This window comes from Quercus suber, unplaced genomic scaffold (genome assembly GCF_002906115.3).
Source record: "Quercus suber isolate HL8 unplaced genomic scaffold, Cork oak 2.0 scaffold_39, whole genome shotgun sequence".
Classification (NCBI taxonomy): Eukaryota; Viridiplantae; Streptophyta; class Magnoliopsida; order Fagales; family Fagaceae; genus Quercus; species Quercus suber.
Window position 1 is genome coordinate 90,297 of NW_027069504.1, and position 12,223 is coordinate 102,519.

At 32.2% G+C, this 12,223-nt stretch overlaps 1 protein-coding gene across 1 annotated transcript; it reads right to left on the reverse strand.

The window, feature by feature from the left end:
* Positions 1-1,309: 1,309 nt before the first annotated feature.
* LOC112030538 (UMP-CMP kinase 3) lies at positions 1,310-9,897 on the reverse strand. Its single transcript, XM_065771051.1, has 11 exons — positions 9,769-9,897; positions 8,143-8,208; positions 7,855-7,906; positions 5,774-5,891; positions 5,001-5,154; positions 4,905-4,908; positions 4,770-4,849; positions 4,523-4,630; positions 4,362-4,433; positions 3,510-3,561; positions 1,310-1,495 (listed from the first exon to the last, which is right to left on the reverse strand). The coding sequence occupies exons 2-10, from the start codon at positions 8,170-8,172 to the stop codon at positions 3,553-3,555; spliced, it is 627 nt and encodes a 208-aa protein (XP_065627123.1). The 5' UTR covers positions 8,173-8,208; positions 9,769-9,897; the 3' UTR covers positions 1,310-1,495; positions 3,510-3,552.
* Positions 9,898-12,223: the final 2,326 nt, after the last annotated feature.

A 12,223-nucleotide genomic window follows, 5' to 3' on the forward strand; every position in this document is an offset into this window, starting at 1 on the left:
GCCACATTGCTATGATGATTTTTCATATGTGAGGATCATTTTAAATATAAAATAATGTTTTTTTTAAAGTTGCAAATTCTAAATTGTATTAAATACCTCATTTTAGTTTCAAGAGTATTAATTTCAAACTTCGTTTAAATTCATGGTTTTAAAAACTGAACCAAATCGGCCAGTTGAACTAGACACAAAACTGATTTGGTAAAAACTAAAAAAACTGGCCATTCAATATTGAAAACCATAGGTTTAAATGGTAAAAACTAGGAACTAAACCCATTTTCGATTTTTTGACTGTTTCGGTTTTTAAAATCTTGTTTAAATTTGCATCCATGAAAACCCCAATCTAGGTCCAACTTAGCACATTTTGGAGCATTTTCTTATATGTTAAATATTTTGAATTTTATTTCATTTAAGAAATCTTTTTTTTTCTTTTTTCCTTTTTTTTTTTTACTTTTTGAGATGCAAGATTACAATTAATTTTGTTTTTGTGTTTAAGGTCCATTGCGATTTCCTTTTTAATTGATAATATCTCTAATTTGCTTAATCTTTCTTGTGAGATAATCAATCTTAAAGATGGTATCAATTTTAATTTCGAATAACTTCTTTTTTTATGCACAAATGTAAAATATATTGTTAGTTAATATTTTGTAAGTGATAAATGTTTTAAAAAAAGAAACTAACCTTTTTTTTTTTTTTTCATAATTTAATATGTTAATTTGACTATTTTCATCTATTTATAAAAAAATATTCTAAAATTTTAATTATAAAAATAAATCTATACAATAAGTATTAGAATAAATTGTTTAAAAATATCAAACTTGAAAAAATGGTCATAGTATTATTTTATAGGTTTTAGTAATGAATGTCTAGAAAATTATTAATTCCAATTTTAATTTTAATAGATAGAGTAAGCAAATAAAATTTTTGGGAGAATGAAAATTTTTACTCTTAAACCATCGCAAATATAGTAAAACGCACAAATAGAATATAGTTTTTTATTCATAAACGCATATATAGAATTCACAACATTAAAAAAAGAATATAATATTCTAAAAAATAATTTTTAATCATTAAACTGCCTTAATTAAAATCTGAACATTGTAAGACACAAAACATTCTATTGGTCAATAGAAGTTTCTTTTTCTTTTCTTTTTTTTTTCTTGGTGGAAGTGGAAGGCCTTACTTTTTTTTTTTAATTATTTTTTTTACAATATTATAAGACAAATAAATATTATCTATTATATTTTATTTGGGGCTTAGGCCATTGCCTAAATAGCCCAATGCCTGATATATATATATATATAAATCATAGTTGACACTAGAATAAGGAGGTTTATTGCTATTAATACCATTAATTTTGGTATGAAGAATTCAGTCACAATAATAAAAATATGGAGGTACAAACCCCGTTGCATAAAGTACAACCTTCTATAATAATTGACAAGTGTGAGACATAACACCCCCGATAAAGTACAATCATAGAGCGACAATACATCACCTGAAACAAGGATACCAGTAAGAAAAATTAGTCAGCAAGCTGAAACATTAACTCGTACAATTTTGCATATATATATATATATATATAGGCATCTATTTTTGCAGGTGACTTCTCAATTCTCATGCAAACTATGTACGACTTTTTCCATCATGTATAGATTTCATGTAAATTGGTCGTACTACAATCTTCAATCACTACTCTTCGCAGGAACCAAGAAACTGAACCTACTTAAACTTGAATTAACAGATCCAAGATTTTAAGGGAAGAGGAAAAAATGTTGTTGATTTATAATATATGAACGTATTCATATTTATGAAAATAATTTGTGTCTATGTAGCTTCAAGTACCCAAGGAAAATTCAAAAACATGGAAGCCGATATAAGTTGTTCAATATTTGTGCATTGTGCGTATAAAGATGCGTGTCAAAAGAACATGCTCAAAAATATTCCATACTTTAACCATGAAACTCATCGATTGCCAATTCAGCAAAGGACAACTGATAAATGTGGCATATAAAGATGTGTGTCAAACGAACATGATCAGAGATATTCCTTTCTTTCCCCATGAAAATCATTAATTGCCTTTTCAGTGAAGGAAATATTCCTTTCTTTCACATGCATATATATATATACACACATCAGGCATTTCAATTTCTAGAGGAGTTGTGGATAAACAAGGTAACAAGGCACGTACTATTCCTTCGATATGATGTGGGAGATGATACTCGTGTGAAGTTTTGGGAGGATGTGTGATGTAAGGATTGTTCTCTTAAGGAGGCTTTTCCAGAATTTTATTGCATTAGTCGAACATGTAATTCTTCCATTGCGGAGGTCATGCAGTACATTGGGATATACAGTTTTGTAGTCTTGCTGTCCAGTGCACAATTGGGAATTACAATCCTTACTTTGTTTGTTTATGGATTTGGTCTATTCCAAGAATGTGCAGGTAATTGGATCTTACAAAGCTTGTTGGAAGCCAGCTATGAGTAAAAGCTTTGAGGTGCGCGGTTATTATCTTTCTCTTTACCCTACTTTCTTTTTTTTTTTTTTGGGATGAAATTCTCCTCCTCTTTACCCTACTGCTATCATATCTTTTCCTTGGAAAATGGTGTGGCAATCAAAGTTTCCTCCTAGGGTAGCTTTCTTTTCTTGGTCAAACTCCTTAGATAAAATTCTTACTACAGGTAATCTTCAAAATAGGCATATTCTAGTTCTTGATTGGTGCTATATGTGTAAGGGCCATGGGGAATCGGTAGATCATCTTCTTCTTTACTGTCCTATAGTTTATGAGTTGTGGACTACAGTCTTTTGTTTGTTTGGTATTTATTGGACTATGCCGCATAGGGTTATTGAGTTGTTAGCTTCATGGCAAGGAAAGTTCATTCGGCATCGAAATATAGCTATTTGGAGGTTCGTACCGCACACTATTTGATCTGATGTATTTAGAGGGAATGCTAGATGCTTTGAAGGCTGTGAATAGTCTATTCTCTAGCTTAAGGCTGTTTTCCTTTTTACTCTCCTTGAATGGAGTTTAGTGTTGCCAAAATATTCATGTTTTTCCCTTCCTGTTTAAATTGATTTTTGTAATCTGGATTCTTGGTTCTTGCCCCTATGGTATATTTCCAGTGAACTTGGGTTGGCTTTTTTCCTTTTTAATAAATTTTTTTTTGTTATCTACCAATATATATATATTGAAGAGATTGTCAAACATGTGAGATTTTTCTAGAGTTCAAAATCAACCATTTTTCAATCCTAACCTAACCAAAACAAGATGACCGTCATGGGAATTGATGCTAAAAATGTATTCTTAATCACAGATTTATTTTAAAATTTTCTTTAAGCCATGATTAACTTCTGATTTCAGTGGCATTTCTCAGTTCAAGAAGTGAACAAGGAAGTTGTAGCACATAGTATTAAAAAAAAAAAAAAAAAACAAAACTAGGAATTAAGAATAACATACTGTCATCATAAACAAATATATAGAAAACTTTAAAAGTTCATGATCAAAGATTTACCTCATTAGACATAAAATTTGAATTTAAGGTAGATACGCAGCACTCAATCAGCCTGAAAATACCACAGATCAACATCAACGATGGAAAAATGTGCAACAGAAATGGCCACATATTTGTGTTCAGTGAGTGAAATAGAAAAATAGAACTTTAAATTTCTTCTTTCTCTGCAGTTCATGTAGTAGTTAATAGCAATATGCTGCATAATGTACTTTGAGGGCCTAGTCACTGTCCTATATACGTTGTTTAAGTTTAATACAGACAATAGTGAAGTGGATTGGTCATAAGGCTAACTCCAAGAACTGTAAAATAGAATTAACACTTGGGGAGGACACATGTCACAACTTATTAATGACATATCCAACTTATTCATTGAGCATAAACAATCAACTTCATTGAACACAACTCAATATATGGCAAAACTTGCTTCTCTGCACATTATATACACATACATGATATTTACACCTTTGCTCGTGCCATTTATGATTTCTATTGGTACCACAGAAGTTCAGTCAATTGTAAAACTATTCCACGATGGTGGCACAGGAAAGCTGTTTGATTCACTACTGCACAACTCCCCTAATTCTATAAAATGTGGAAAATATTAAATATTAAATATTAAATATTAATTTTTATGTGAACTAGAACTTCAAAAACTATAAGCTGCCAATAAAGCTAAATTTAACTCAGACCATTTTATTCAATAAGTATAATTACAAAAGCACACACTTATGTAATTATTGAGACAACACAACCCTCAATCTACAGCATTTAAACTCAATTCGTGAGTTTATTCCTCAGAAAACAAAGTCTATTCTGAAAAAACCCCCACAAAGCACGACGACGGCCCTTTACCTTTTCATCTTTAGGGGTAAATAAAGCTTTAACTGACTCAAAAACCTCTTCAACAGGCCTTCCAGCATCAATCTGGGGATGAAAGCACAACTTTAGTATTGGGATAAACATTTAAGAAGATTTTAACCAAAAGTTATATATACATAACTTAGAACATTTACCTTTCGAACTTTCTCCCTAGCGGTATAGTGCTCAATCACAGGGAGACTAGATTCCAAGAAAACCTTAAACCGCTTCCTAATGGTTTCAATGTTATCATCTTCCCTTCCCTTCATTACACAGAAAAAGAACAAGAACAAAGAAAATTCAGATTTAAGGGGAAAAACCTCAGGAAAGATACAATTTAAACTGAGGAAGGATATTAACTCCCGCAGAAAGAGAGAGAGAGAGAGACCACAGCTGTCTAACCTGGTTCCTACTCAAAAGACGCCTCTCCATCTCTTCTTCAGGACAATCAAAAAACAGGACAAATGCTGGCTCAATTTTGTCTGCATAACCATCAAGGCATTGTGAAATCTTAGTTTCGAATAAATATAATATAACTGATCTACTCAGAGATAACTACTCGAAACAGGACAATGTATTCTAAAACTAATAAAATCAAAATAAAAAGAAAGATTTATGCAGAGGGCTTACAACTTCCTCAAATGCTGCTCGATTTTCCTCATTGCGGGGAAAACCATCAATAAGAAATTTGTCATTTCCATTTTCCTGCATTGCTCGTTGGAGAAGCTTAATGGTTACCTCTGAGGGAACAATCTTTCCTTCTTTAATCATGTTCTGAATCATGGTGCTGTAAAGCATGAGAAACAAAAACAACATTATATGGTATCCAATATCCAGATCCAAGTCAGAAGACCAAGAAGAATATTTAAATAATAAATAGCAAGTATTGTCAGAAGACCAAGCAAAATACATAGTAAACAATAATATTAAAAATTTGAAATATATATATTTGGAGCAGTGCACAAACATGCTTCCAATGATAATGCCCACATGCAGCACAATGGTGAATCCAATAAAAGCATGGGCAGGGAAAAAAATGGCACTGAGCAAACAAATCTATGATATATGAAATTCAGTGGACAATAACCAGTACTAACTTGTTACCAGATCAATCATTTCATAGCAAAGGGGATGGCAAAGGGCAGGTTTGGGATGGGGAGCCCCTTCCCGACCCCAGGGACAACGGGGTAAATTAGCAATCCAAACATAATCAATCATTTTCGAACTGATGATTCACAAAAGCACAACATTTAAAGATTTAGTTATAACATTGTAAGACTTCATGCCCAGATTGATGCTCTACAAAGCTGGGTGTAACTTTCTTTACACATGATGGTAATCATGCTAAATATAGCTGTTCAATACAAACACAATGTTAATAGTTTAGATAAATATTTATATTTTACCCATTTTCAGAACCAGATTTGATTTCTGCTCGGAGAAGATCACCAGCACTGAGATGGGTATAACCAAAGTGTTCAACAATATTTGCACATTGGGTACCCTTTCCACTACCCGGGCCACCTGGTCAATGAAAAGAATCAGGAAATCAACTTAGAATGGTCTACAAGAACTTTTAAAGAAATGGGAGGAGGATGACTGGCTTGAAAATAATTTGCAACAAAAGCAAGTAACACAAGCTCTATAATGATATGATAGCAAGATCCTTAGATCCTTCATGCAGTAAGATTATAACATTGCAACACAGACACACAATACAAAAATCTTAATAGACCATCCAAAAATCATTATTTTATTTAGAACTCTTTGAATTAGTGGTGTTACTTGCAGCAAACCTGTTACCACAATAGCATAAGGTTCTATGACATACATAGAAATCAACAACAAAGCCTTAATCCTAAAACTATGGGGTTGACTATAAATCCTCAACTGAGTAATTGGGGTTTTTCACATGTATTACTCATCATTCTATCCTAAATCTTACCCTGTTACCTCCTTCATTTACATGTCCTCTTTTACTGCTTCTACTAGTTTTTTATTTTTATTTTTTATTTATTTTTTATAAGTACCTCTTTTACTGCTTCTACTAGTGTTATTTCAAGTCTTCGCCTACCTCTCTTTGTTCCCTCAACTTGAATCAAATGAGTCTTCCTTACTAATGCATCAATCTCAAGCTACCCCCTCCCTCACCTTGAGGCTTACTTTTTGTTTAGAGACTGGCATGTAGCCAAATTTTAATATTAATACTTTAAATTATTCCAAGATCCCATTTATATTCTTTCAAAGGAACCTAATTGGAAGTTTGGAGGGAGAGGAGAGCAGAGGTTAAGGGAGGGAAGGAGAGAAGAGGAGGGGAGGGGAATGGTTACCCCTTCCCCTTCATTGGATGTTTTAAAAATTTACGGGGAAAAAGAATAGATTTTCTTCCCCTTTGTTTGGATGTTTAAAATTAAGTAGGGTGAGGAGATGAAAGAGGAGATGGTCATATTAATTGACAATTATGACCCTCTTTTGCTAATTTTAAAGAAATAGTTATAAATTGAAACCACAAAGAGCAGATTTGACAATAAAAGTTAAATATAAGCGGAACCCCTTGCTTGAAATTCCTCCAATTTGGGGAGACTGAAAAAGTGGGGTGTTACTGGGTTAGGAGGGATAAAACACCCTTCAAACCCCTCCTCCTCCTCCTTCCCCTTCCCCCTTATAAAATCATCCAAATAGGATTCATTAAATCCCTCCCCTCCATCCTCCAAACAAGCTGCAATACCCTGCCCACATATTATGGATGGCTTTGGTACTTCACCATTATTCTAGGACCCATTTGCAGTAGGACAATTAAAAATTAAGCTTTGGATCAAACCAGAGGGTTTAGACATATTCATTTGACGCAACAGTTGACTAATCACTCTCTCATTGATGAGGTAAATAGCTGAAATGACCTCCTTTTCACTAAAGAAAACAGTTGTTCAAACGATTTTAAAAGCGCATAGGTGTCATTTTGTGACGTCACATCTTAGCATCATGGTCATTTGCAATTATAAATTAATCCTAAATAACCTCCAGTCTTTCAAAACTAAACAGAAGTCATTTATTGTTTCAAAAGGTGACAGAGCTGATATAAAAAATACACAAGTATCTCCAAAGAAAGTAAATTTTTTTTCTTCTCAACTCATCTTTTATATCATGTAGATTTCAAAATTCAATTAAGTAAATTAATCATTTAGAAAGCTGTGGGAACAAGATCTTCCCACAGCTTCTCTGGCAATCCTTTTTTTATTCAATGAACAAAAAAGCTAACTTAAAGTGAAAGCCAAGAAGAATCAACCCAAAATCTTTTACAGGAACTAAATTCTGATTCCCTTATATTTTAAGCATATTAGCTTTTCATGCAGTCTGACCAGATCAGATACTTGGTGAATAATTGAGATTCTCTTGCTCACAAAGACCTTATTGGAAATAACATACAAGCAGACTACAATTAACTGTAAGAAACATCATAACCAAAGATTTCGAGCCAGACATTCACCTAAAACAAAAACAACTGTAGGGTTCTTCACAGCTACGCTTCCATTAACCTCCTGCAGTTGAATAAAGTTATCATGTGATAACAACAAAAGTCAAAACAAGAAATATTCCAGAACAGAAAAGATTCTCTCATAGAAGAAACTGCATGTATGCATCAATAAGAACAAGCATACAAGCTAATTATCATTTCCCAACCCTAGCAAAGTCTAATTGTTTCAAGGCACACCATAAGCAAACCCAAATTCCAGAAGATCCCTTGCTTGCCAGAAACTACAAAGTCAATATATACCTTGTTTGTAGATTCGACAACCGATCCCATGAGCACGAATTAAGTTCCTTTTTCTTAATAAATTATCTGCATAAAGCCAAAGTTACAATTAAACAAACAAATACACAAACAAAACTTGATCTATTTTGTTTTGCTACACAAAAGAAATAAAATATTTAGCTGATTTCAAATTGATTAAGAAATTGACATGCTAATATACACAAACACAAATATATTCTTGTATGCATATGCAAGTATATAAACATATTTCCAAAGCAATGTATCAGATCTACATGACCACATGATATTCCAACTTAAAACAAAGATTTCCAATCAACATTTCAACTATTACCAAGCATCATTGTTATTCTTTGCCAAAACAAACACATTCAAATAGTAAAACAAGATTTCACTTTGATCCACGTGATTCCTTCGCAATTCATATCTTCCAAACACACAAAAAAAAAAAAAAAAAAAAAAAAAAAACATTTTTTGTCATTCAAATCTCAACAGATCCAGCATTAACAACCTAAAATCCTCCATTTTTAGCCCAAAACAAAAAGTTAAACCATCAAAAACTCAAAATTCAAGTTCCATTACTTTCCTTGTGTTTTCTCAGGAACCAAACACATGATATTCCAACTTAAAACATAGATTTCCAATCAAAATTTCAAATATCAGCACGCATAACATGTACATTCAAATGGTAACACCAAAATTCACTTTAATCCACGGGATTTCTGCATAATTCATATCTTCCAAACAACAAAATCACATTGTTTCCGTTTAAATCTCAACAGATCCAGCATTAACAACCTAAAATCTTCCATTTTCAAACAGAACACAAGCAAACAAACCGTTAAAAATTCAAAATTCATGTTCCATTAGCCCTCTGTTTTCTTGGGAATCAAACATCAACATGTGAACTTTAAAAATTGATATTCCAACTTAGAGCAACGATTTCCAATCAAAATTTCAAACATTAGCACGCATCATTGCTATTCTCTACCAAAAACGTGTACATTCAAATAGTAAAATGAAAAATTCACTTTGATCCACGTGATTTCTGCACAATTCATATCGTCCAAACAACAAAATCACATATTTCCATGCAAATCTCAACAGATCCAGCTTTAACGACCAAAAACCCTCCATTTTCAGTAAAAAAAGAAGAAGCAAATAAACCGTCAAAAATTCAAAAAATTCATGTTCCATTACTTTCCCTCTGTTTTCTCGAGGTTGAACCAAACATGAATAAAGATTTCCAATCAAAATTTCAAATATCAGCACGCGTCATTGCTATTCTCGACCAAAAACGCGTACATTCAAATAGTAACACCAAAATTTCACCTTAATCCACGTGGTTCCTGCACAATTCACATCTTCCAAACAACAAAATCTCATTTATTTTCCATCCAAATCTCAACAGATCCAGCATTAACAACCTAAAATCTTCCATTTTCAATCAAAATATTCAAAATTCACGTTCCCTTACTTCCCCCTATTTTCTCGGGAACCAAGCACGAACAAGCGAACTTTAAAAAAAAATGCGGATCTAACTCAAACACCAAAGCAAAAATGCAAATACAAAATTCAACTGAATTTCACAAAGTAGAGAGAGAGAAACGCAAAGAAAAAGAAGCTTACCTTTGCAAAGAGAGAGAGAGAGAGAGAGATCTGAGAGGTAAATGGGGGAAATGAGAGAAAGACACGGGTGCGAATAAAAGGGCTCAGAGTCACGCCCCTTATATAGAGGTGAAAAGAAAAAAAAAAAAAAAAAAAAAAAAAAACCGATTTCCAAAAGGAAACAAAATTGGGAAATTGGAAATTCTCTCTGTGAGAGCTTAATTGGAGCGTTTTGGACGGTACAGGGAATAAGGGTAGGATTGGGAATTTGGAATTTTAGGTTGGTTTTGCGTAATTCTAACGGCTAAAGCCACTTTCAGGTTTCAGTTTCACCACCACCTTCTTATTAATTCTCTACTCAAAGACTTTGAGTGATTCTTAAGCTGACTTTAGTTTACTTCTTGGAACGTCTTTTTTTAAAAAAAAAAAACTATTGCATGGTTTGTGTACACCAATGGATTGAAGAACATGTTTTGGTTTGGTCTCTAGGGATACAAATAATTCTTCTTCTTCTTTTTTTTCTTCTTAATTATGATTAATTATCGCCAATCACGGCAAATTTTTCGACATTTATGCACATGTATATGGGGTTTTAGAATAGGAATAAATCTATTGACCCGTGTGATGGATGCTTTTTGTCTAGCGGACAAAATTCAGATCTTCTACGCAATTTAGGTATCCTATCAATAGAATTTTTAAATCCTATCCATTCTTTTATAATTTAAGAGTATAGATTTTGCCATATTAGTATTTTACTAACATTGCAAAACCTAGACCCTTAAATCCTAAAAGAATATTTAGGATTTAAAAAATCTACTAATAAAGTACCTTAGAAAATCTAGAAGATTTGAATTCCAAATTTGGCCATGAACTTGGAAAAATTATTCAGTCTTTATAGAGAACCACATTGGCAATGCACTCATGTAATTTTTATGACTATGTTGGTGGCTAGGATCTCAATCAATAAATTATAAGACATAGGTGTTTTGGACATTGTGGTCCTCCATAAGGACTGAATACTTTCTCACAAACTTGATTGTAACTTAAGGTTACAACTCCTATTAAAAAAATTTAATATGATTATATATTTTAAAAATCTAAACGTTAAATTGTATGTTTTTTTTTTTTTTTTTTATATTCTTAACACATTAGTCAAATTGTGTGTCAATAAGATATTATTTATTATTTGATCTATAAACTTATTTTTATGTATAATTTTATACTACAAAATCTTGAAATATAAACATTTGATCGATGACGTAGCTATTGATTTTTGATATTTTGAAAATTTTGCAAGAATAAAGGATATAAGGGAAAAAAAATGTAATCTAATGGTGGGTTAGTTAAAATTCATATTCAATAAAAAAATATTAAGTGGCCAAATTTTGTCCCTTTTTATATAGACTCATTAGTCAATACATCTTTTTAGTTTTTACTACTCTATCTTCAACTAATTGTGAAATGGTATATCCATGGCGTGAGATTGTTGGGTTGTTTGATATATACTAGTTAAAATTGTATAGAAGAGAAAGATTAAATTTTGGTCAAATGGTCCCTAAAATTTTAACTTATGAATGATTTTAATTTTTGAGAGCATTTCCATTCGGAAATGTCAAAAACAATATCATCAAAGAGTCATTTTGTCTATTTTACATAATCACTTTTAATTGAGAGTTTGTTTAGACCCCTTAAACAGATTGTTTAACCTAATTAATTAGCCAAGTGATTACTTAGATTAATTTCCAGATCTAGGTTAAACAAAAATAAATCATATCATGCAAAGTTGCGGAAAAGTAAATAACATCACGATATGATTACCCAAGAAAACCAATGAAACTATCCCGTTTCAAGGTAAAAATCTAGAGATGATTTAACCTAACTATCCTCAAGGTAAACCAAATCCACTATAAGAGAATTGAAGATTTTACAAAATATTTAACCCTAAATCTAGTGTTACCTTATGTAGTAACTTACTGACACGACCACATGCAAATTCCGAATCCATAGACTCCTTCTCTTCTTTAGATTTATAGCAACACAAGCACACCCTTGCTTGTGACTTTGAGACTCCACTCAAAAGTTTCAGATCACTCTTTCTTGTTGATCTTAATGCAGCAACTAGTTCTACCAATCCTTGATTGTAGTTTAAGCTTCGGTAAAATCTTGTGTAGTTAGAAGGTGCATAACCTTTCAGATCTCACAAAAAGTAACACACAAGTCTTCCAAAAGTCCTTAAAACGTGGCTAGGGTTTCCCTTTTATATGTGGAGAAGTTTAAGTGAAACCCTAAACATTTAAGTAGAGATTGGACTGAAATAAACTTCTGCAAAAAACTGTGTCTGCGATTTTTGATTAGTTAGGTCTAATTCTCGATCGATCGAGAAAGGCAAAACTTGACTTCTCTTTTCTACAATCAGCTGGAATTCAAATCTTGAAAACACACTTATTTAATTATTGCCTAAACACGTAGACTAGAC

Bases quoted from the DNA above. Each gene is read 5' to 3' on its own strand.
- LOC112030538 (XM_065771051.1), bottom strand. From the start codon at position 8,172: ATGGGATCGGTTGTCGAATCTACAAACAAG. The intron at 7,907-8,142 runs GTATATATTGAC...ATTCAACTGCAG, and splicing joins TTGTCGAATCTACAAACAAG to GAGGTTAATGGAAGCGTAGC. The intron at 5,155-5,773 runs GTAAAATATAAA...CATGCTTTACAG, and splicing joins AAATCTGGTTCTGAAAATGG to CACCATGATTCAGAACATGA.